The sequence below is a fragment of the Osmerus eperlanus genome, chromosome 8, assembly GCF_963692335.1.
Source record: "Osmerus eperlanus chromosome 8, fOsmEpe2.1, whole genome shotgun sequence".
Lineage (NCBI taxonomy): Eukaryota > Metazoa > Chordata > Actinopteri > Osmeriformes > Osmeridae > Osmerus > Osmerus eperlanus.
The window spans coordinates 13,962,137-13,989,197 of record NC_085025.1 but is presented as its reverse complement, the minus strand read 5'-3'; the positions used below and the strand labels follow the sequence as shown (position 1 = coordinate 13,989,197).

Genomic DNA, 27,061 nt, shown 5'->3' with positions numbered 1-27,061 from the left:
GAGGACTTTAACCTTTCCTTCTTGGAAACACAATGGCAATTGCAAGTCAAGGCACAAGCTTCAATCTTTGCGGGAATCCAAAGCAAATCTATAAAAAACATTCCAGGATCCTACTTTCTTGACTTTTCCTAGATATAACCGGCTGTCAGAAGAAATGGCAAATGTCTGACCTCTTCGTATTCTGTTCTCGCATTCCCGCAAACCCTCATGCGCCCGCGCATCCTGCCGCAACACCCCTGGCTGCGGATGAGGCGAAATTTGTTTGCGGAACAGCCAGAAAATCTCAATCGTGAATCTGTGGGGAAATAGATGAAAAATTCCCCACACTATTCTGTCCTAATATTTCTTTATCCCTCTACCTATCTCCATCCAATCAGAAAAAAAGCTCTCCAATCAGGCTAAAATCTAATCTTTTCTCCACTTCAAAAAAAAAAAAAAAAAAAATCGTGTATCTATTTCTCTCCACGAACCCATTTCGCAATACAATAAGGTCCTTAAAACAAAACGACTCCACACTCGAAAATCCACATTTATCAATCCATATTTGCATTTGCAATAAACTATCGTTACCATACTTTTGCTTCATGTAATCGATGTTTGGACAGGTCAATTCTGCCTCCAGACCATTCATTTTCAGAATTACAATCCATAAACGATAACCAACAACGGAAAATAAAGACACAATTACCCCTTTTCTTTTCTAAAAACAATTAAATTCCGACTTCCCAACTTTCAATGAAAATAACTGCACAATCTTAAATTACAAATGTTCAAACCGAAAAATAATTAAAGTTTTGAAAAATAATTAAAATTTTGATTTTTGTAATTTGTATATAGGTTGAATAATAGACACCATTAGTTACTCATACTTCTTTTAACCTCAAAAAACATAACTTGCAATTAAAACAAAAAATGAACACGCGTGTTGCAAACTTAAAACCTCTACTTTGAAATTTCACAGGCCCAATACCTTCTAAGCTTTTTTTTTTTTTTTAAACACTCAGCTGATTACCAATTACCAATTTTAATCTTTACCAATTTAATATTTACCAATTTAATCTTTACCAATCCTCTAAAGTATACTTTTTAACATTTTACTCTTGGGACTCAGAAATCAATACATTTCCTGACCCAATTTCCCAGGGCCTTAAAGACACACAGCACGATATCACGTGTGAATTATTACCCTTTATGCGCTCGTCAGCACATTTCCTGCATGCTTTTTTGTACGACTCTAACGTAACGGGACCAACGTTCCCCACGTTCCCCCAATTTGTACGACTCTAACGTAACGGGACCAACGTTCCAACGTTCTCCCAATTTGTACGACTTGCACGCACAGGACAAAGCTCTTCTCCAGTCTCCGCCCTATTACTAACTAAACCAAATTATTGACCATAGTCTAAACAACACACATTTAGACAACTCAAATTACACAGTAACCAAAAGAATATCTCACCGGTTCTTTTGAAGACCCCGCGTCAGCCACAAAACGTCCAACGGGCGCCCCCCCCTGGCCCTGCTGTCTCACGCATGGCGGAAGGAAAGGCGGCTTTTTGCCGGAAGATCAATTCGCCGAGGGGAGCCGCCTGCTGAACGCCGTAGACCAATCGAGGATACCCGTACTGGCCACCAAGTGATATGGAAAAATTCTAGCGGCACTGTGTAGATTTGAATAGTCAAGAGATGGCGGTTACAATAAATTTATTTTGCTTATACAGATCATGATTTAACAAAGTACTTTGTGATCAGTCATAACGAAGGAGGTGCTAGCCACAGGTCGTTCGCCAGAGTGATACAGAACAACCCCAAAACCCTGCCTTATATAAACTTTAGATCAAATGGTTTTTCTGAACTCTGTGATTGGTCAGCACTGCTCAGTGACAGTTAAGACAATATAACCCCCCAGGTCAAGTGACCAAAGTCTTTTGATGTCACGGCTCTTTCTCTAAATGAGGACAGTAAAGATACCCTTAATGAAACACAAACAGGACACAGGACACAATCTCCTTGGCCAAAAGGTCAGGGCTGCTAGATCAACTGAATCCATCTATCCATCTCCCTTTAGGCCACAGAACTCAAACATCCCCCAACCTCTGTGCCCCTAGCTTCTCAATCAGGCACCAACTGCAACATCCATTTGTTTAAACACAACCTCAGTCTATTAAAAATACATTCTTAGTAACTATATCAAAAAATGCCATTACACATGCCACTAATCAGTTTCTAGACTGAAACATTTTACCAGCATTTTGTTGAAGAATCGCTATAAATTCATCCTATTCAGCATTATTTAAAGCCAAGTGTTGAATATAAGTAGGGGTCCATATCACACAGGAGGCGTCTCATCACAGAACATGACTCATCTCCTTTCCTCAGGACCATGTCAATGGTGGCCCGTGCTCTCTCTGCCCTCTGTGTCTCCACCTTCGCTTCATCTTTCTCGGCATTGTTGATCACACTCTCCTGCAGAAGTCCATCCAGCAGATAATCCAGGACAGGCTTGGACACTCGCTCCACAAACGCCAGTCTTGCACAACGCAGCTGCTCCTCTGCAGATCCAGAAGGTCTGGACGTCTGGGAGCCGTAGCCAGAGCTCCTCAGAGACAGGACATCAGATCTACCACCTCCCCACTCTGCAGAGAAACACAGCAGGTCAGACCAGCTACTGGGCTGCTTAGATTTCTACTCAGGGAACACATTTATGGAACATTAAACTGACTGAAGGACAGACAGGCAAACCTAAAAACAGACAGACACAGGCAGGTAAGCAGAGTATCTAGACAGACAGGCAGACAAACAGACAGACAGAGAAACAGACAAACAGACAGACAGGTATCTTACTCTCAGGTGTCAGCAGTGATCCAGCCTCAGATCCAGCCTCAGATTTCCAACCAGAATCACAGTCTGTCTCAGCTCTGCTGTCTCCACTCACTGCACAACCACACACGAATAAACAAACAGGGTCAAGTATGATTAAGTGTAACATCCCCAGAGAGGAGCTACACAGTGGGTGAGCACCGGTATTCAGCAACCAAGTATCGTTTATGTGACTAAACATGTTGTCTCTCTTGTAACACGTTCAGGTCTAGGAGAGGAACAGGACACACAACACCTTCTATCCTTTTGTTATGTTCACCATTAAATACATGTACTGTATGTGCTCAACCTCCGTTTGTCTGAACAGTCTACATTGTACACGTCCCAAGGCCTCTGACTCTTAGTGAATGTTACAGTATCTTGTGAGATGTGTTTGAGTATGTTGTATGTTGCTTTGAATAAAAGTGTTATATATATGTATTTATTTGAAATGAAAATGTAACATGGAATATTAAAAGTATGGGTGTTGAATTGGTTCTACTTACAATTAGTTATGTTGCAGAGCAGCAGTTAGTGTAAATAGTCAGATACTCACTGTTCGGAGGGATGTCTATACTCCTGACTTTTGTCACAGGCAGTGGTGACATCTGATACTCTTCAGAACTCCAGTTAATTTCTTTACTGACATCCATCTGAGGGTGAAACACATCTCCACTGTTTGCTGCCACCATCTCCTCCACCTTGTCCAAAAGCTCAGTGACCTGAGTGTCATCACCCCTGTTCTTATTGTTGAGGACATGATACCTGTTCCCACATTTCTCAACAAGCCACTGGAGGACCTTCCCTTCTGTCTCAATGTGCTGCTCAATGGTTGTGTCTTCCAGACAGTCCCCACAAGTGAACAGCACTATAGTGTGACTCCAGACTCTCTCACTGAGAAGCTGCAGGTTTCCCTCTATAGAACTGGCTTCTTCCTCTCTGAATGAGTCATCCAAGTTTATAACCAGGAGGATAGTGTGGGGTCCTGGAGGACACAGAGACACGCTGTGTACTATCTCCTGTTTAACCAGATTAGTAGTGTCCTCTACAGGGAAATATCTCCACCATCCTGGAGTGTCAACCACAGTGACCTGCCTCCCTGCTACTTCTCCCTGTCTCTTCAAACACTGATCAGTTGTCCTCAGATCAAACTCCTCTCTGCCCAGGATGGTGTTTCCTGATGAACTCTTCCCTTCACCTCTCCCCCCCAGCAGCACAATCCTCAGCTCTGAGAGATGGAGGAAGTCACCTGTCAGAGAGGGAGAGAGAGAGGAATGAGTAGAGAGACAGAGAGGAATTTCTAAACTAAGCAGTATATTCATCCAATTATTCCTGACAACGTATTAATGATATTGTGTAGCTTTATATCATATTATTGAATCGCTCTATAACCAAATTCAATACTTCACAGTGTTATTACATGAACAGTTGTGAAACAACACATATATTGACAGAACATCAGTGTCAAGTCACAAACTACTTGTCATTTGGGGACTATGAGAGCTACTGTATGCTTTATGCCAGTGGTCTTCAATCCTGGTCTTCAGGTCTCACTGCCCTGCATGTTTTAGATGTTTCAGTCTTCCAACACACCTGATTCAGATGATTCTGCAGAGACTGATGACAACCCATTCATTTGAATCAGGTTTGTTGGTAGAGGGAAACATGTAGGCCAGTTGGCCCTGATGACCTGGGTTGAAGACCATTGCTTACTGTACTAGGTTGTAGGACAAATCGTTGCAGACATAGATAAATACTTTCACACCCTCCATGACTTCAGGTCTGGACAACATTGCAAACTGTCTCATCATTTACAGACAAACATGTTGCATATGCAGCAGAAATAACTTACTGATGAATGTTCTGTGGATCTCTCTCTGCTCCATCACCTTAGCCTCCCTCTGTTTCGCTCGCATTTCTTTTGATTTTCTCCACACTTCTACCTTCTCCAGGATCTCTCTGTCCATCTCATAGTGGCCTCCTCTGTTTCCTGCCACCATCTTCTCCACCTTGTCCAACAGCTCAGTGACCTGAGTGTCATCACCTCTGTTCTTATTGTTGAGGACATGATACCTGTTCCCACATTTCTCAACAAGCCACTGGAGGGCCTTCCCTTCTGTCTCAATGTGCTGCTCAATGGTTGTATCTCCGAGACAGTCCCCATGAGTGAACAGCACTATAGTGTGACTCCAGACTCTCTCACTGAGAAGCTGCAGGTGTCCCTCTACTGATCTTCTGTGTTCCTCTCTGAATGAGTCATCCAAGTCTATAACCAGGAGGAGAGTATGTGGTCCCGGAGGACACAGAGACACACTGCGTACTATCTCCTGTTTAACCAGCTCAGTAGTCCTCTCTACAGGGAGATTCCACCGCCATCCTGGAGTGTCAACCACAGTGACCTGCCTCCCTGCTACTTCTCCCTGTCTCTTCACACACTGAGCAGCTGTCCTCAGGTCAAACTCCTCTCTGCCCAGGATGGTGTTTCCTGATGAACTCTTCCCGTCTCCTCTCCCCCCCAGCAGCACAATCCTCAGCTCTGAGAGATGGAGGGAGTCACCTGTCAGAGAGAGGGGTGGGAAGAGACAAAGAGGGAGAAAGACAGAAAGGGGCAGAAAAAGAGAGTGTTAGAGCGAAAAACTGTCTGAAATGTCTTTAGGTAAACCAGATTACTGGATAAACCCAGTAACCACAGGATGGAAAATAACAGGCACTCGTCTGTATTTAATATGACTTATAAAAGAGCGATAAGTAACTCATGAGCTCCAAAAAGGGAACAGACATGCAGTGACAGTGTTAGGTATTCGCTACAGACAGGATGTGTGTTGTCTTTAGGTAAACCAGATTACTGGATAAACCCAGTAACCACAGGATGGAAAATAACAAGCACTCGTCGGTCTTTAATATGACTGATAAAAGAGAAATAATTAACTCATGAGCTCCAAAAATGGAACAGACATGCAGTGACAGTGTTAGGTATTTGTTACAGACAGAATGTGTTTCTGTCTACTCATGATTAGGTGGAGGCGATTTCCTTGAGTGTATAAAAGTTTTTTGTCTATTGCTCTGTGCACTCTATGCAAGGCTTTCATGTGGTTTGCCCAATAATTTGTCACCATGTATTAAGATAAATAAACCATAAGTACTTGATTAAAAAAAGACTGAGCGTCCCTCCTTTTGAAACCTTGACTAAGCTGGCTCCAACAAGAAAAACGAGAAACAGAGAGAAAAAGAGCGAGACAGTGAAGAGAAGACAGAAAACACTCATCTTTTTCATGTTATAAATGTACTGAAAGTAAATAAAACTGGCAATGAACTACAGTGTGTTCTTTATCAGATGGCAGCAAATACCGGTACATTATTTATTTTTACACCTGAGATGGTGCAATGAAAACATGATCCCCTTCCTGTTAGTGAATTAACATGTTTTCTTACTGAAACACTGAAATGAAGACTGCTTCCCTGAGGCCATTGTTGTTACTCCTCCCCTTCTCTGTTTCCTTGTCTTTTTACTGAAATATACTGCATAGAACATGAAGCCATTGTTACTCCTCAACTTAGTGTCCTTCTCCTCTCAATACTCCTGGAGAGAACGGAGTAAGGTCTATAAATATATATTAAACTTGCCCAAATATATAACATAAGACATGTTAACATGGTGCCAAGCTAACATACGTAGCCATGTACTTGGAATGAATAACACATCTTAATCTAAAGGCTACTTAAGATCAAACATCTTGCACTGTGTTGATATTGTATTATTGCAGTTTTTAGGCTATTAATTGGTTATTCTGGCTAACAATTAATTACATTTTCAATCAACTCTTAACTTACGTATATCCACACCGCACAGTCTAAACCAAGCAGATGACTAAGGAAAGGGGACGGTGTCTGAAGTGAAAGTAGACAAGTTTGGGCAAGAACTGTACAGAGTACAGTACAGAAGTACAGAGTGTTCTCACTTTTTCTCACACAATTTTTACACCTGAGTGCAATGAAAACCATCAAACATGACGCTTTTCAGAATCAGAATCAGACTGGGTTTTAGTTGCCATGAAAGTTTGCATAGACAAGGAATTTACTTTTACCTATACTAAAGGTACAAAGTCTCACTAATCTTAAGGTGCTAAAGTGTGTCAAATTTAGAGCAGAGCAACAATGTTCTCTATATCTGTGGGGTTAGGGGCACAGAGAGAAAGAGAAAGATATAGACAAGGCCAGATTAGAGCCCCAAAGGGCCCCTGGGCACTGAAGCTCATGCCCCCCCCCCCCCCCGCCCCCCTACAAAGGGAGCAGTAACAGAACTATGGACACCCAGACAGACTCCACAAACATACACACATTAGGTGCGTTCGACATGAACTGACTTCATGCAGCGCTGCAGCCGGCTGCAGGCGGCTGACTTGAAACAGTGAATTCTGGTTAGACTTTTTGTCCGACCTTAGACGGCGCCGAGGCTAGGTCACTGTGACGTAGCCATCAAAGTACCGTGAGATCGATTCCAGAACTGCCGGCTGTGTAGCCGAGCGCATTTTCTCAAGAGCAACTGCAAGGGTTCTAATGACGACACAGCTATTTCATGATTGGCCAGACTCACACACGACAACTTTGACGCGTGTTTTGTAATTATTCTGACACCTTCAGTTTTGCCAACGCTCAAATCCGGACCAAACAGTTTAATTGAATTAAAAATGTGTTGAAGAAAGGGTTTTAGTCCGCCTCTTCACTAACGGAAAGACTAAGTTTAATTATAAATAAAGTAAAGTAAGCAAACAGCGCTTGATCGGCCATGACTGACGTCAACGCAGCAAACCACGAGAAGCTGGAATGTCTGACTTTACAGAACCAACTCCTCCCCGACTGCAAGCGGCTACTCTCGCCAGTCGTTTCATGCAGCCGCAGTCCATGTCGAACGCACCTAATGCTAAGGCCCACCTTCATTAATTGACCCTCCAGCCCTGCATGTCAAATCACACACCTATTGGTCAAAAGCTGAATGACAAGTCCAGCCCAGCAGGCAGCAGGTATGCCTGTCCAACTGGATAAACTAAGTACTGCCATCTCACTCACAAGTCACAAGACAACGATCAATTAGTTTAATCATCTAAAGGCAGTGTATGGCTCAAGACTATGGCAATATATCGTTCACTGAAAATCACACAAGCAGAAAGCACATGTCAAGTGTACTGTAATGATTTAGTGTAAATGCCATGTGTATTATGTGCTGGACTTTTATGTGTTGAATGTGTCTGTTATGGGGGCGTTGCTATGGGCTACAAACGCTGCGAATCTAATTGCCAATTACCTGGCAATTAGCTTGATGGGAAGGGAGTGGTGTAGTGCGTGGGGATAAGTCCCTTCCCTGTGTAAGAGGGGAGCCGAGAGATGAGGTGGGCCGTGGCGGATCTAAGGGGTGGCAAGGGGTGGCAAGGGGTGGTACCCCAATCTTTAAAAAAAAAAAAAAATGGTAATGCATTTAGCAGACGCTTTTATCCAACCGACTTCCAAGAGAGAGCTTTACAAAAGTGCATAGGTCACTGATCATAACAATGAGATAGCCCCAAACATTGCGGGTAGCCAAACATGAAGCATACATTGTGAAAATTAACAATTAAACAACATGAACCTCGACCTTCCCATGGAAAATATTATTTGTACATTACAGAACATTTCAATAAATAATATTAATGTTACTGTTTAATTTACACTACAATGTTATAGCCTAATCATTTACCATAGGGCAGGGGTCGGCAACAGGCGGCCCGCGGGCCAATTGTGGCCCGCCAGCGATTTTATTTGGCCCGTCAAAATATTTCCGCTTATATTTTTTTGGTATCGTTTTTTTCCCCGTCGACTTTTATTTTGAAACCGGAAACTGGGTATGGTGTCATTGACTTTTCTGAAGTATTTTCTCGCTATGTCATCGCTAGACATATGATCCAAAGCACCCCGATAGCACCCCCCAAAATATTGCTTGTGAAATTAATAGTTTTCAGGCCCAGAGTGGCCATCGGGAGAATAGGATATAGAATATAGAATAGGGAGAATTCAGGAACTGAAAAAGCCAGGTAAAAAAAGAAAGATCTGTCACTTCATAAATCTAGGTTCTTGCAAGGGTGGGAAAAATGTTTTCTTAAAAGACCTGAATCTTTCAGGTAAACATTTGGGTTGTAATTTCCGGAAAATATAAGAATATGAGTCCAACGTAATGTTTATTTAGGTTAGGCTACATGAAGTTTAAAAACTATTTTGCATCGAAATTAATGCAAAACCTTTCGCTCGCGCAAATGCGCGCTCGCATTAATATGAACTTCCGATTTCACCTCACATCAAAGCCTTCGCTAGGTCCTAGTAATCCTATTCTCACTGGATGACAGTATTTATGTGCACCAACGATGACGACCCACCACGTTGGGATGACAGTGACGACCATGTTGATAGAGAGAGTTCGTTAAAATAATGAAATTATTCAAACAGACCACCAATTCACATTCACATGGTTAATAGGCCTAGTTGTTGCGAGTGCACGTATCGCAAGGGCACCTATCGCAGCGTCTAAATAGGCAGTAACCCAGACTCTGGCCCGTCATCTTGTGGCGAGGAAAAATACTGGCCCGCGGCCCAAGTTACTTGCCGACCTCTGCCCCTACTTTGGATTTTGATTCGCCTCCAGGAGGCCACCCAACAACTTCCTTCTGCCACCACATTGCCACCCCGAATGAAAATCTCTAGATCCGCCCCTGCTCTCCTCTCCTCCAGCTGCTGTCACCAACCTGTCCTGTATCCTGGCTCTGTTGTTCTGGAATCCTCACCCAGACCAGCTTCCTGTCTTCTTTGTGTTTCCTGCTCTCTGGGGCTTGGCAGACGCTGTGTGGCAGACTCAGACCAAGGGTGAGAGGAACATAAGACTTTATCTACACACACTCCATACACACAAACTTTCACCTTGATGATCGGCACTTAAAAGGCAACCTATGACACTAAACTATAACACTGCTTTGAGGATTTGTTGGGATAACATCAGGCCATAACCATCGTGTTCTCTGTCTCCAGTCCTCTATGGAGTTCTCTTCCACGGCCACAAGGAGGCAGCGTTTGCTAACTACCGACTCTGGGAGGCAGTCGGGTACGTGTTGGCCTTTTCCTCCAGCCGCTTCCTGTGTGTGGACGTGAAGCTGTACATCCTGCTGTCAGCCCTGCTGCTGTCTGTGAGCCTGTGTTTCACTGTGGAGTATGGGGAGTACAGGAGCCCCACGCCCAGTGCAGAGGACACTGCACCCAGCACACACACTGCACCCAGCACACACACTGCACCCAGCACACACACTGCACACGGCACACACACTGCACCCAGCACACACACTGCACCCAGCACACACACTGCACACAGCACACACACTGCACCCAGCACACACTACACACAGCACACACACTGCACCCAGCACACACACTACACACAGCACACACACTGCATCCAGCACACACACTACACACAGCACACACACTGCATCCAGCACACACTACACACAGCACACACACTGCACCCAGCACACACACTGCACACAGCACACACACTGCACACAGCACACACACTGCACACAGCACACACACTACACACAGCACACACACTAAACACAGCACACACACTACACACAGCACACACACTGCACCCAGCACACACACTGCACCCAGCACACACACTGCACACAGCACACACACTACACACAGCACACACACTAAACACAGCACACACACTACACACAGCACACACACTACACACAGCACACACACTGCACCCAGCACACACACTGCACACAGCAAACACTAAACACAGCACACAGGCAGAGAAGACTGGACCCTCAATGACCAACTGAATGTCGATGGTGTTTAGACATTTTGTAATTTTGGTACTATTGACTACTGAGTGAAGTTGTGTTGTTTATGGATTGGCATGGGTTGTGTCTGACTTCAAACAGGTAGTAAAAAATAATAATAAAAAGATACAATCCCGTTGGTAACTGTAATTCATTTGGCTTCTTGATCCCCATTGAGAAGCCATGACCTATTACTGTGAAATCAAATACATTCTACTGCTCAGTAATGAGTACTGCACAATGCATTTGCAGATATTTCTGCAAATGCAGCTTTACTTCATAACTCTCACAGCTCAGCCTTGCCAGTCTTTCAGCGAGCGCCAGGCTGTCCTGGTGTACGACTCAAGCTAGCCGCTACCTGAGCTAAAGGTGGACCGTGGTGGCCTCCAAACACCAAGTAAAAAAGAAATGATAGAAAGTAACCACTCATATCTTGAACATTCTCCTACGTGCTTATTGCAAATAATGTAACAGAATGGCAAAAAAGGGACGAGGGTAAGCGGTTTATTACGTAAATGAAGAAGACTTCTAGATGTGAATAGAAATGTTAAGTGAGGTCTGGCTGTGAAAGTCAGCAGCCATCCAGATCTCCCAGCAGCTCCTGGATGATTCCCTCCAGCCGGCTGAAGAGCACAGCTGATAGGACGTCAGCTTGGCTGAAGGTGGACTCGTCCAGATCTAAGATGCTGTCTAGCAACTTCATTAGCTGGACCTGAGATCAGTGAGACACAATGAGACGTTATTCGACATAGATCCAGAACATAACATTAATCAAAACCAGCTTGACCATGAAACAGGTTATACATTTGTGTACCTGAAGGACTTCCTGGAACATTTTGGCACAGGGCTGCCATCCAGTTGGAGGAGTTAGGATTGGCTCCAGCACCTTGAAAAGGTGATCAAGAAATCCCTGTTCCTTGGGGTCAGAAGTTTGCCATTAGCAAAGTTACAATGAATTATTCAACATCTTAAAACTCTAAAGTCTTCAAAGCTTTTCTCTTTTCTCAGTACAACTTACGTTTTGTGGAGGCAAGGCAGCATTGTTTTTCATCACTCCCAGGATGATGAAATCATACACAATATCCAGGAAGTTGGTGTGATGGATCTGCAGGAACCAAACACAGGCAAAGCTGACATGGGCTGCTCAAACCAATGCCCAACAATATCTGAGCAGAATGTACCTTATTGACATTTACTTGAACATGATAAATCAATTTGTAAAATGCACAATTATTTCAATTTGTTATCATTACTCACGTTGACAGAGGCCAGCTCCCTCTCTATCCCAGCCCTGTGGGCGGGATCTTCAATGTAGCTCACCAGGCGGTTGAACGATGTGCTGATGGAACTAACATCCTAGATCAGAGACAACAATATAATCATTACGTTCATCAATGGGCCATCAAAGTCTCTGTTGTTCTAAGATGCCTGGTCCTTACCGCCTGGTTGAGCTGGACCAGCCCTGAAAGAATCATCCTTCCTGCAACTAGCAGGAAGTTTTTTGTGGTGTCCTGTGTCAGGAGTGACTGTAACACAAGGTCATCTCAAGTTGAAAATCTAGATTTCTGGATATTGATTTCTGTATGTTCCTGCATGCTTACATACATTAGATCGATAAACTCACATGAAATGCCTCACGAAGGCCCACAATTTTATTGGTCAAGTCCTGGACCTGTTTCTCCTGTAGATATGTCCTGTAACCACCACAACAAACATCTCAGTTCATGTTGTGCTTTCAAAATGGCATCTGAATCTATTATGAACATATGGTGCAATAAAGTGTGAGTGTATTTGGACTAACATGAGGCGGGAAGCGTCTCTGTTCCCAGGGGGTGGAGCCTGATGTGACTCCTCCCCCTCAGCGTGTTCATATCCAGACTCCTCCTTCTGAACCCTCTCCTCCTCCTCAGGCTCCTGCTGCACAATAGTGGACAAGATAAGTAGTCCTCCCCCACTTTCAAACTTCCAGCAGGTCTAATCCCCTCAACCATATCAACATACTGTAGGATGTCTCAAATCTTTATCAAGATAAAGGACTTAGGATTCTACAGTCAGAGAGGGAAGGATCTGATTGTACCTGGGGCTGGAAGGGATGCTCTGGGGGGGAAGGAGGGCCGTGGTTGTGGCTGCTAGCCCGCCCAGCATGACTGTGGCTGTGGTGATGTCTGGGGCCAGGGGCATGGCCTGGTCTAGGTGTGTTCCTGGGGCCACTGCTGGCTCCCTGGGAGTGCTGGTGGCCGTGGGCATGGTTGTGTCTGTGTCCAGACCCGCTGGCATGGCCTGGTCCAGAGGCATGCTGGGAGTCGTGGCTGTTACCATGGCCGTGGGTGTGTCCGGGAAGATGGGAGTAGAAGCTCTGAGTGTTGGTCCGGCTGGAAGGAAACACTTGGCCACAGGGATCCACATAAACCCCTGAATGTTCCCATGTCACTCTCTGCTCCTGTTTTGAATACAAGAACACTCATTTAGAAACAGACTTGTTCAGGGATCGAACAGAAAGTATTGTTCAAGTTTAACAGCAACTCACCAGAAAGCCATCAAACTGGGTGAAGTGGGTGTTTTGCTTGCAGCTGGAAGACATGTATTTCTCTACAGTAGCTCCTACCAGCTACAGTCAAGAAGAAAATAACACTTTAATAAGGATTATCTTGTCATAATTATACAATAAAATGTAATTATAGTATTCATACATATATACATATAATAAATGAAGGAATAACTTACCTTAACTCCTGTTATGTACTTGGTGACAGATTTGTAAACTGGAGCACCCTTCACCGATGAAAAAGTTGAACATTAAGTTATACTTTCTTGACAACTTTTTTGAAAATATATGTTCTATGGGTTGCTATGACAGAGTATAACGTTAATAACAAGCAAACACATTACCTGCTGATCCACTCTGGTCCTCTCAACCAGATCACTCCACCACAGTTGAGTGGTTGGGCCTCGGGTCATCCATATATGATGAGTCTTCACCAAGAATTGCTACACAGTCCAAACACAGCTGAGTCAGGTCACATGTCTGCATGCATTTACGTTAGGGATGTTCTTCAATGAGTCTATCAACCTCTCCTTTTTAATAAACTGTTGACAACATTCATCCCTATCATACTGTCATTTTAGTAGCCATAGTGATGAGATCCCATTCACACTGACCTCAAAGTGGGTCCTGAAAGAGAACTGAAATGTAAACTGGTTACAGTCGTCTCCCAGCACCAGTGGACCAGACTCTGGAAGGCCCTGCAGACATCGATCACTCAAGTTAACAAGTCACTCTCTTAAAATCAGTATCAGACATGATTTAGCTGAAAAGGCTCTGATCAAATGAGTGTACTCTCAAAATCTACTTTCTGTACTTTCTTTTCTATCAGACAGCTTTTGAGTGGTTGTGTTGAGATATATAGAAGATAATAGTGACCTGGAACAGGACCACAGGCCCACAGTACAAGGGTCTCCATGGCAACAGCTGCTGCTCATCCTCACTGGCCTCCTGGACACACAACAACATCGGGGATTGGGAGGAAATGGATACATCATTCAGAAAAGACACATGCTGAGAGTTAAAAGTGCAATCCTTCATTTCTGTAAATGTGTTAATTGTATTGAAACATGCAGTGTTGCTTACAGAGAACAGAACCACTGGCCCACAGTATAAAGGACTGTATCTCCATGGAAGCAGCTGTCCGCTTGTCTCACTGACCCCCTATAACAGTAAACAAAAAGGGAATGGATACAACATTTCATTCAGAAAAAGCCAAATGCTGAGAGTTCAATCCTTGATTTCTATAAATGTGTTAATTGAATTGAAACATGCAAATAGTGTTGCTTACAGAGAACAGAACCACTGGCCCACAGTATAAAGGACTGTATCTCCATGGAAGCAGCTGTCCGCTTGTCTCACTGACCCCCTATAACAGTAAACAAAAAGGGAATGGATACAACATTTCTTTCAGAAAAAGCCTCATGCTGAGAGTTCAATCCTTCATTTCTGTAAATGTGTTAATTGTATTGAAACATGCAGTGTTGCTTACAGAGAACAGAACCACTGGCCCACAGTATAAAGGACTGTATCTCCATGGAAGCAGCTGTCCGCTTGTCTCACTGACCCCCTATAACAGTAAACAAAAAGGGAATGGATACAACATTTCCTTCAGAAAAAGCCAAATGCTGAGAGTTCAATCCTTGATTTCTACAAATGTGTTAATTGAATTGAAACATGCAAATAGTGTTGCTTACAGAGAACAGAACCACTGGTCCACAGTATAAAGGACTGTATCTCCATGGAAGCAGCTGTCCACTTGTCTCACTGACCCCCTATAACACAGAAAACACAGATTCTGTTCAAGTCAAGCCTTCAGAGAAAAATCTACATCTGTTATCAGATGATTAGATGAAGGGACTGGATTCTCACCCTGTAGATGGTGACAGGGCCACAGTACAGTGGGCTGTACACAAAAAGCATGAGCTTGCCATTCTCCTCGCTAATAGCCTGCCAGGACACATAGAACATGGAAAGTTATGACCTAACACTGCCATTCAAGTTTCTACATTTCATTTTCAAAGTAGGGAATTGTGTGAAAGCAAACAATTATCTTTACTTGAGGTGTTTCAGCTGTTGAGACGTCCTGATAATCAGAAGTAATGGGAAGATCCTCTTGAGGAGGATTAAAGAACAAACACAGTGTTAGTAATGAAGTAAACCAATATACAGTGGGCTCAAAGTCATAGTTGAATTGTAGTTTTAATTGAGACTATATAGACATCTTGGAAAGTCACATGAACACTTTAGGTGTACAATTGACACAGAAATATGTTGTCTAATAACCTATACCTTGAAGAAAATAAATACTTTCCTGTTGTGGATTTGTTAGGGTTATAAATTGAATGTTTCCCAAGTCATGTGAGCTGTATATCATTAGTTTACTAGAAAGAAACAACACATTTTTAACACAGTTATCTTCATACCTTCCTCAGGTGTGGGTCTGCAGTACCACTGATAGATATAACCAGCCCCAACTGCTGTTAAGGCCACTCCGGCACTCCACACTAAAGGGTGTATACGGTTGCACCCAAACTTGGGTAGCATCTTGCTGAGAATAATTTTCAAGTCCTGATCATTTCACCATCTCCAAAAACATGTTCATCAAGTGTTCAAACGCATCCGACTGATTAGTAACTTGTATGTGTCTTGTGTCAGAATTCCATTCCAGTCCATTCCGATTTCTATGGTTATTCTTATGACATCATAGTGGGCCTAGTAGATCAAAGCAACTCTGGTGTGGGTTAATATTACTAACATGCATACTATCCATACTAGTCTACTGTGTCATGGAGATTGTCCATTTTGTTGTTTAGACCCACCATTATAAAACACAGATTCCCTGGAACACATTCAACCAGGGTAGACTGGGAGCAGCACAGTCAGTCTCAGTACAGTACAGCCTGAACAAGGTGGTGTGTGGTTCTACGCTACTGCGGCTGTTGTAGGAACCTGAGATAGGAAACAGCACCTCATTTACCAACCCAATAGCCCTGGATTTCAGTAAACATTGCTTGTTTCTATCAAATTAAGTCTATTTGTTCTTATATCATGGTATGTTCAGGTTAACTACAGAGAAACGGCTCTTTCTATGAATTTAGAAATCAATGATTCATTTGGCAGGAGGAACATGAAACCTCACAGGAGACTCAAACCTGCATCAACTTGGATGATAAAGATGACATATTTACTAGCTATCTTAGGATCATCGGATGTTATTAGAGCATATATAGTTTTAAATGTGGCCTACAGACCACAATACTTTCCTTTTGGTTTACAGTAAGTATTTATATAGGACATTTCATACAAGAATTGCAGCTCAAAGTGCTTTACATAAAATCAAATTATACAATATGCAAAATAGGTATTACTAGTGTTCATTTAAGATTTATTCACCCATTAAATATGAGCTGCACTCTTCTGTAGTTCCAGGACTATGTGGCCTGTGCCCTGGGGTGAACTTTAGTGGTTAAGTCATTGAATCAACTACAATTTAATTTGCATAGTTCTTTTTAAAAGCAATGTCACAGAGGTCTTCACTGACCAAATCAAATCAAGTTTATTTGTATTGCCTTTTTTACAAGCACAGAGGGCTTAATATATGCTCATAGAACTGCACTTAAACAAATGTAAACCCTCAAGGAAGACAAGGAAACCCCCCCCCGAGAAAATTGAGAAAAAAGAGGAAATCCGTGAGGTCTGCAGTTACCCATGTCTTCTAACAAAGTGACCCTTAACCTTAAAGATGAATACAATTGTTTGAGTTTAAAAAACAAAACATTTTATACATAAAATTGAATATATAAAACAATTTTACATTTAGTAAATATGCTTCTACCACCTAGTGGAAATAGGGAGTCATTTTCCTTCCATTAATAAAAAATGTATATTAAACAAAATTATGTGGAAATAATATATGACATGATAAAACTATATCTTTATGAAGAATCTTAAAATGTTTGACTCAACATCCATTCAGTATATTAATATATATACAACATGAATTTCCTTCATTGCTGCCATGCCACTAATCAGTTTCTAGACTGAAACATTTTATCAGCATTTTGTTAAAGAATCGCTATAAATTCATGCTATTCAGCATTATTTAAAGCCAAGTGTTGAATATAAGTAGGGGTCCATATCACATAGGAGACGTCTCATCACAGAACATGAGTCATCTCCTTTCCTCAGGACCATGTCGATGGTGGCCTCTGCTCTCTCTGCCCTCTGTGTCTCCACCTTCGCTTCATCTTTCTCAGCATCGCTGATCACCCTCTCCTGCAGAAGTCCATCCAGCAGACTATCCAGGACAGGCTTGGACACTCGCTCCACAAACGCCAGTCTTGTACAACGCAGCTGCTCCTCTGCAGAGCCAGAAGGTCTGGACGTCTGGGAGCCGTAGCCAGAGCTCCTCAGAGACAAGACATCAGATCTACCACCTCCCCACTCTGCAGAGAAACACAGCAGGTCAGACCAGCTACTGGGCTGCTTAGATTTCTACTCAGGGAACACATTTATGGAACATTAAACTGACTGAAGGACAGACAGGCAAACCTAAAAACAGACAGACACAGGCAGGTAAGCAGGTAAAGTATCTAGACAGACAGACAGACAGACAAACAGGCAGACAGGTATCTTACTCTCAGGTCTCATCAGTGATCCAGCCTCAGATTTCCAAACAAAATCACAGTCGGTCTCAGCTCTGCTGTCTCCACTCACTGCACAACCACACACAAATAAACAAACAGGGTCAAGTATGATGAAGTGTAACATCCCCAGAGAGGAGCTACACAGTGGGTGAGCACCGGTATTCAGCAACCAAGTATCGTTTATGTGACTAAACATGTTGTCTCTCTTGTAACACGTTCAGGTCTAGGAGAGGAACAGGACACACAACACCTTCTATCCTTTTGTTATGTTCACCATTAAATACCATCCATCCATCCATCATCTTCCGCTTGTCCGGGGGTCGGGTCGCGGGGGCAGCAACCTAAGCAGGGAGGCCCAGACTTTCCTCTCCCCGGCCACTTCCACCAGCTCTTCCTGGGGGACCCCGAGGCGTTCCCAGGCCAGCCGAGAGACATAGTCCCTCCAGCGTGTCCTGGGTCTTCCCCGGGGCCTCTTCCCAGTGGGACGTGCCCAGAACACCTCACCAGGGAGGCGTCCAGGAGGCATCCTTATCAGATGCCCGAGCCACCTCAACTGGCCCCTCTCGACGCGGAGGAGCAGCGGTTCTACTCTGAGCCCCTCCCGGATGACCGAGCTTCTCACCCTATCTCTAAGGGAGAGCCCGGACACCCTGCGGAGAAAACTCATTTTGGCCGCTTGTATTCGCGATCTCGTTCTTTCGGTCACTACCCACAATTCGTGACCATAGGTGAGGGTAGGAACGTAGATCGACTGGTAAATAGAGAGCTTCGCCTTTCGACTCAGCTCCTTCTTCACCACAACGGACCGATGCAGAGCCCGCATCACTGCGGACGCCGCACCGATCTGCCTGTCGATCTCGCGCTCCATCCTTCCCTCACTCGTGAACAAGACCCCGAGATACTTGAACTCCTCCGCTTGGGACAAGATCTCCTCCCCGACCCGGAGATTGCACTCCACCTTTTTCCGGTCGATAACCATGGCCTCAGTTTTGGAGGTGCTGATTCCCATCCCAGCCGCTTCGCATTCGGTTGCGAACCGCTCCAGTGAGAGCTGGAGGTCACGGCCCGATGAAGCCAACAGGACCACATCATCCGCAAAAAGCAGCGACCCGATCCTGAGGTCCCCAAACCGGACCCCCTCAACGCCCTGGCTGCGCCTAGAAATTCTGTCCATATAAGTTATGAACAGAATCGGTGACAAAGGGCAGCCCTGGCGGAGTCCAACCCTCACCGGGAACAAGTTCGACTTACTACCGGCAATGCGGACCAAACTCTGGCACCGGTCGTACAGGGACCGAACAGCCCCGATCAGGGAGTCCGGTACCCCGTACTCCCGGAGCACCCCCCACATGAGCACCCGAGGGACACGGTCGAACGCCTTTTCCAAATCCACAAAACATGTGTAGACTGGTTGGGCGAACTCCCATGCACCCTCCAGAACCCTGCCGAGGGTATAGAGCTGGTCCACAGTTCCACGGCCAGGACGAAAACCACATTGCTCCTCCTGAATCCAAGGTTCGACAATCCGACGGACCCTCCTCTCCAGCACCCCTGAATAGACTTTCCCAGGGAGGCTGAGGAGTGTGATCCCCCTAAAGTTGGAGCACACCCTCCGGTCCCCCTTTTTAAAGAGGGGAACCACCACCCCGGTCTGCCAGTCCAGAGGCACTGTCCCTGATGTCCACGCGATGTTGCAGAGTCGTGCCAACCAAGACAGCCCTACAACATCCAGAGCCTTAAGGAACTCCGGGCGGACCTCATCCACCCCAGGGGCCTTGCCACCGCGGAGCTTTTCAACCACCTCGGCGACCTCAGCCCCAGAGATAGAAGGGCCCCCCCCAATGTCCCCAGACTCTGCCTCCACGTCGGAACGCGTGTTGGTGGGATTAAGGAGGTCTTCAAAGTATTCCTTCCACCGATCCAGGACGTCCCCCATCGAGGTCAGCAGCGCACCATCCCCACCATATACAGCGTTGACAGTGCACTGCTTCCCCCTCCTGAGTCGCCGGATGGTGGTCCAGAACCTTTTCGAAGCCGTTCGGAAGTCATTCTCCATGGCCTCGCCAAACTCCTCCCACGCCCGGGTTTTTGCCTCCGCGACCGCCAAAGCCGCATTCCGCTTGGCCTGCCGGTACACATCAGCTGCCTCTGGAGTCCTACCAGCCAATAAAGTCCGATAGGCCTCCTTCTTCAGCTTGACGGCTTCCCTCACCTCCGGCGTCCACCACCGAGTCCGAGGGTTACCGCCGCGACATGCACCGACCGCCTTGCGTCCGCAGCTCCGGTCAGCCGCCTCAAAAATGGCCCATTCGGACTCAATGTCCCCGGCCTCCCCCGAGACATGGTCGAAGCTCTCCCGGAGGTGGGAGTTGAAGCTCCTTCTGACAGGGGATTCTGCCAGCCGTTCCCAGCAGACCCTCACATTACGTTTGGGCCTGCCAGGCCTGACCGGCGTCTTCCCCCACCATCGTAGCCAACTCACCACCAGGTGGTGATCAGTTGACAGCTCCGCCCCTCTCCTCACCCGAGTGTCCAAGACATTCGGCCTCAGATCCGACGACACGACTACAAAGTCTATCATCGAACTGAGACCTCGGGTGTCCTGGTGCCAAGTGCACATATGAACACCCTTATGCTTGAACATGGTGTTCGTTATGGACAAGCCGTGTCTAGCACAGAAGTCCAACAACAAAACACCGCTCGGGTTCAGATTGGGGGGGCCGTTCCTCCCAATCACGCCCCTCCAGGTCTCACTGTCATTGCCCACATGAGCATTGAAGTCCCCCAGGAGGATGAGGGAATCTCCGGGAGGAGCGCTTTCCAGCACCCCTCCCAGAGACTCCAAAAAGGGTGGGTACTCTGCACTGCCATTTGGTGCATAAGCACAAACAACAGTGAGGACCCGTCCCCCCACCCGAAGGCGGAGGGAGGCTACCCTCTCGTCCACCGGGGTGAACCCCAACGTACAGGCGCCGAACCGAGGGGAAACAAGTATTCCCACCCCAGCTCGACGCTTCTCACCGAGGGCAACTCCAGAGTGGAAGAGAGTCCAGCCCCTCTCAAGGAGACTGGTTCCGGAGCCGATGCTGTGCGTCGAGGCGAGGCCGACTATATCTAGCCGGAACTTCTCTACCTCGCGCACCAGCTCCGGCTCCTTTCCCGCCAGCGAGGTGACGTTCCACGTCCCTAGAGCTAGCTTCTGCAGCCGAGGATTGGACCGCCAAGGCCCCCGCCTTCGGCCGCCGCCCGTCTCGCACTGCACCCGACCCCCATGACCCCTCCTGCGGATGGTGAGCCCACTGGAAGGGGGTCCCACGTTGTCTCTTCGGGCTGTGCCCGACCGGGCCCCATGGGAAAAGGCCCGGCCACCAGGCGCTCGCCATCGAGCCCCACCCCCGGGCCTGGCTCCAGGGGGGGGCCCCGGTGACCCGCTTCCGGGCAGGGGCAACTGAGAACCATTGTTAGTTTTCTTCATGGTAGTTTTTGAGCCACGCTTTGTCTGATCCTTCGCCTGGAACCTGTTTGCCTTGGGTGACCCTACCAGGGGCATAAAGCCCCCAACAACATAGCTTCCAGGATCATTAGGACACGCAAACCCCTCCACCGCGGTAAGGTGGTGACTCAGGGAGGTAAATACATGTACTGTATGTGCTCAACCTCCGTTTGTCTGAACAGTCTACATTGTACACGTCCCAAGGCCTCTGACTCTTAGTGAATGTTACAGGATCTTGTGAAATGTGTGATGGAGCATGTTGTATGTTGCATTGAGTAAAAGTGTTAAATAAATGTATTTTTGTAAATATATATGTATTTATTTGAAATGTAACATATGGAGTATTAAAATGATGGGTGTTGAATTGGTATTACTTACAATTAGTTATGTACCAGTGCAGCAGTTAGTACAGTCAGTGAATAATGAGATACTCACTGCTTGGAGGGTAAACATCTATGCTCCTGACTTTTGTCACAGGCAATGGTGATATCTGATACTCTTCAGAACTCCAGTTCATTTCTTTACTGACATCCATCTCAGGGTAAAACACATCTCCACTGTTTGCTGCAACCATCTCCTCCACCTTGTCCAACAGCTCAGTGACCTGAGTGTCATCACCGCTGTTATCATTGTTGAAGACATGATACCTGTTCCCACATTTCTCAACAAGCCACTGGAGGACCTTCCCTTCTGTCTCAATGTGCTGCTCAATGGTTGTGTCTCCCAGACAGTCCCCACGAGTGAACAGCACTATAGTGTGATTCCAGACTCTCTCACTGAGAAGCTGCAGGTGTCCCTCTACAGAGTCTGTGTGTTCCTCTTTGAATGAGAAATTCAAGTCCATAACCAAGAGGAGAGTGTGGGGTCCTGGAGGACACAGACACACGCTGCGTACTATCTCCTGTTTAACCAGCTCAGTAGTCTCCTCTACAGGGAGAGTCCTCCACCATCCTGGAGTGTCGACCACAGTGACCTGCCTCCCTGCTACTTCTCCCTGTCTCTTCACACACTGAGCAGTTGTCCTCAGATCAAACTCCTCTCTGCCCAGGATGATGTTTCCTGATGAACTCTTCCCTGAACCTCTCCACCCCAGCAGCACAATCCTCAGCTCTGAGAGATGGAGGGAGTCACCTGTCAGAGAGGGAGAGTAATAGGAATGAGTAGAGTATTAAGGGGACTATAAGAGCTACTGTATGCTTTATGTCAGCGGTCTTCAACCCTGGTCTTCAGGTCTCACTGCCCTGCATGTTTTAGATGTTTCAGTCTTCCAACACACCTGATTCAGATGATTCTGCAGAGACTGATAACACCCCAATCATTTGAATCAGGTGTGTTGGTAGAAACATCTAAAACATGTAGGCCAGTGGGCCCTGATGACCAGGGTTGAAGACCATTGCTTTCTGTACTAGGTTGTAGGACAAATCGTTGCAGACATAGTGAAATGCTTTCACACCCTCCATGACTTCAGGTCTGAATGACACAGCACACTGTCTCATCATTTACAGACAAACATGTTGCATAGACAGCAATGTAACACAGTCAAACCTCCAACACGATGCCAATCTGATCCCCACAAATGTATTTATTGTATCATTTTAACTCATGTAATTTGTTTCCGCATGTTATCTGATCTGCTCTACTCTAAAAAATGAATTAATTCCTTTAGAATACTAATCATTATGAAGTGGAATTAACATAACACTGTTGTAATTATGAAGATGGGTAGTGATTATGGATTTAAAATGAACCTCTTAATCACCTTTTTACTTGTATATGCTATATTACTGAAAACCAGATTCACAGCTGTTGACTGATTAGTATTAACACTAATATGTAGAAGATATTAAGCCCAAAGTTTAAATATGATTTTGTCATAGAAAAAAGAAAACCCGGCTATCTCCTGTGGCTCATTTATGTCCCTAAGCCCAGGGGTCTCATTTATAAAACTGTGCGTAGGATTCTTACTAGTGTAAGTGTACGTACGCCCCCAAAAGCCGAAAATGGCGTACGAAAAAATCGGATTTATAAAACCGTGCGTATGCACACCTGTAAGCAATGTTCCGTTTATAAATCACAGACTACCCACAAGTGTGCGTACGTGAATCAGCATTGTACCCCGCCCTAAACATGCCAATTTTTAACCATAAATGGTCAATGCAAAGCACCTCATGAATGTTAATCCAGTATATTAGTAATGAACCTGGCATGCAATTGTTCTTTACGGTGAATCATGGCGACCGGTGGGAAAAAACTAAAAAGCGCAACTCAGACACTGCCTATTGGTGGAGGCCCGAAAACCACATTATTTGGTGGCCGGGGATCACCAATAAAAAAAACTGTGCCAGTGATACCCCGAGTCGAGATACAATTTGAAAACTGAAGCGTATGAACAGTAGTCTAGTAGTCAGTAGTCTGGACTGATAACGAGGACGTAGTGTAGAGATTGCACGGGAGCTTAACGACTGTATTTCCAGTTTTTGACATATGATGATATATGCACAGTATTAAAGAAATATATTTAGTTATACACTGTGTTCTGCAGTTATGTAAAGGTAGGATTAAAGGTGGTGACCTGATGACAAAATATTTTTTATTTTTATATTGAATATCAATTCTTAAATGACCACACCCCACTACAAGAGAAATAACTTACTGATGAATGTTCTGAGGGTCTCTCTGTGCTTCATCACCTTAGCCTCCCTCTGTTTCGCCCGCATTTCTTTTGTTCTTCTCCATATTTCCATCTTCCCCAGGATCTGTCTGTCCATCTCAAAATGACCTCCTCGGTTGCCTGCCACCATCTCCTCCACCTTGTCCAACAGCTCAGTGACCCGACTGTCATCACCCCTGTTCTCATTGTTGAGGACATGATACCTGTTCCCACATTTCTCAACAAGCCACTGGAGGACCTTCCCTTCTGTCTCAATGTGCTGCTCAATGGTTGTGTCTCCCAAACAGTCCCCACGAGTGAACAGCACTATAGTGTGACTCCAGACTCTCTCACTGAGAAGCTGCAGGTGTCCCTCTACTGATCTTCTCTCGTCCTCTCTGAATGAGTCACTCAAGTCTATAACCAGGAGGAGAGTATGTGGTCCTGGAGGACACAGAAACATACTGTGTACTATCTTCTGTTTAACCAGCTCTGTAGTCCATTCTATAGGGAGTTTGCGCCACCATCCTGGAGTGTCGACCACAATCACCTGCCTCCCTGCTATTTCTCCCTGTCTCTTCACACACTGAGCAGTTGTCCTCAGATCAAACTCCTCTCTGCCCAGGATGGTGTTTCCTGATGAACTCTTCCCTGCACTTCTCCCCCCCAGAAGCACAATCCTCAGCTCTGAGAGATGGAGGGAGTCACCTGTCATAGAGGGAGAGAGAGAAAGGGAGGGTGGAAACGATGGATAAATGAGAGATGAAGTGAGATGGAGAAACAGAAAGTTGAAGGCAAAAGAGAGACTGCATTTCCTTTGTGAAGTTCCCAGTCATTGGAGTGTAAAGTTTGTGTTAAGTGAACCATCTATATGTCATTGTAATATTGTGAGTTGCAGAAATGTTCTCTATTCATACATGTGCTTCAATCTACAATTTACGAAATATACATGCTGTATGCACATTATTGTTCAACAATAAATAAACTGATGTTTTCTCATACTATCACCTGTCTCAAAATATCCAGCATACTGTATCACATAGCTTAATAACACCAGAACTCTGGGTGGACACTGAAATAAACTCACTCATTAGTGATCTGAGAGTCTCTCTCTGTTCCTGCACCTTCATCCGCCTCTGTTGTGCTCCCTCTTCCTCTGCCCTCCTCCTCTCCTCCATCTTCTCCAGGATCTCTCTGTCCATCTCATAGTGACCTCCTCTGTTTCCTGCCACCATCTCCTCCACCTTGTCCAACAGCTCAGTGACCTGAGTGTCATCATCCCTGTTCTCATTGTTGAGGACATGATACCTGTTCCCACATTTCTCAACAAGCCACTGGAGGGCTTTCCCTTCTGTCTCAATGTGCTGCTCAATGGTTGTGTCTCCCAGACGGTCCCCACGAGTGAACAGCACTATAGTGTGACTCCAGACTCTCTTACTGAGAAGCTGCAGGTGTCCCTCTACTGATCTTCTCTCGTCCTCTCTGAATGAGTCACTCAAGTCTATAACCAGGAGGAGAGTATGTGGTCCTGGAGGACACAGAGGCACACTGTGTACTATCTCTTGTTTAACCAGCTCAGTAGTCCTCTCTACAGGGAGATTCCACCGCCATCCTGGAGTGTCAACCACAGTGACCTGCCTCCCTGCTACTTCTCCCTGTCTCTTCACACACTGAGCAGCTGTCCTCAGGTCAAACTCCTCTCTGCCCAGGATGGTGTTTCCTGATGAACTCTTCTCTGCACGTCTTCCCCCCAGCAGCACAATCCTCAGCTCTGAGAGATGGCGGGAGTCACCTGTCAGAGAGAGGGATGGGAAGAGACAAAGAGGGAGAAAGACAGAAAGGGGCAGAAAAAGAGAGTGTTAGAGCGAAAAACTGTCTGAAATGTCTTTAGGTAAACCAGATTACTGGATAAACCCAGTAACCACAGGATGGAAAATAACAAGCACTCGTCGGTCTTTAATATGACTGATAAAAGAGAAATAATTAACTCATGAGCTCCAAAAATGGAACAGACATGCAGTGACAGTGTTAGGTATTTGTTACAGACAGAATGTGTTTCTGTCTACTCATGATTAGGTGGAGGCGATTTCCTTGAGTGTATGAAAGTTTTTTGTCTATTGCTCTGTGCACTCTATGCAAGGCTTTCATGTGGTTTGCCCATTAATTTGTAAACCATGTATTAAGATAAATAAACCATGTGTACTTGATTAAAAAAAGACTGAGCGTCCCTCCTTTTGAAACCTTGACTAAGCTGGCTCCAACAAGAAAAACGAGAAACAGAGAGAAAAAGAGCGAGACAGTGAAGAGAAGACAGAAAACACTCATCTTTTTCATGTTATAAATGTACTGAAAGTAAATTAAACTGGCAATGAACTACAGTGTGTTCTTTATCAGATGGCAGCAAATACCGGTACATTATTTATTTTTACACCTGAGATGGTGCAATGAAAACATGATCCCCTTCCTGTTAGTGAATTAACATGTTTTCTTACTGAAACACTGAAATGAAGACTGCTTACCTGAGGCCATTGTTGTTACTCCTCCCCTTCTCTGTTTCCTTGTCTTTTTACTGAAATATACTGCATAGAACATGAAGCCATTGTTACTCCTCAACTTAGTGTCCTTCTCCTCTCAATACTCCTGGAGAGAACGGAGTAAGGTCTATAAATATATATTAAACTTGCCCAAATATATAACATAAGACATGTTAACATGGTGCCAAGCTAACATACGTAGCCATGTACTTGGAATGAATAACACATCTTAATCTAAAGGCTACTTAAGATCAAACATCTTGCACTGTGTTGATATTGTATTATTGCAGTTTTTAGGCTATTAATTGGTTATTCTGGCTAACAATTAATTACATTTTCAATCAACTCTTAACTTACGTATATCCACACCGCACAGTCTAAACCAAGCAGATGACTAAGGAAAGGGGACGGTGTCTGAAGTGAAAGTAGACAAGTTTGGGCAAGAACTGTACAGAGTACAGTA

General features: G+C 45.1%; 2 protein-coding genes and 1 long non-coding RNA gene across 3 annotated transcripts in view; 1 reads left to right on the top strand and 2 right to left on the bottom strand.

Moving 5' to 3' along the window:
* LOC134024910 (uncharacterized) overlaps positions 1-27,061 on the top strand; it is a 186,515-nt gene that overhangs the window by 60,339 nt on the left and 99,115 nt on the right.
* Positions 2,143-25,902, bottom strand: LOC134025138 (GTPase IMAP family member 8-like; the record flags this gene model as incomplete). Its single annotated transcript, XM_062468022.1, has 6 exons — positions 2,143-2,636; positions 2,845-2,934; positions 3,416-4,108; positions 4,712-5,416; positions 24,068-24,772; positions 25,152-25,902. Coding segments are annotated over 6 exons (3,291 nt in total), but the record flags the coding sequence as incomplete, so codon positions are not given.
* On the bottom strand, positions 14,563-15,759 carry LOC134024913 (uncharacterized). Its single transcript, XR_009930946.1, has 4 exons — positions 15,332-15,759; positions 15,145-15,222; positions 14,765-14,842; positions 14,563-14,641 (listed from the first exon to the last, which is right to left on the bottom strand). It is a non-coding gene; the product is annotated as an uncharacterized LOC134024913 (long non-coding RNA).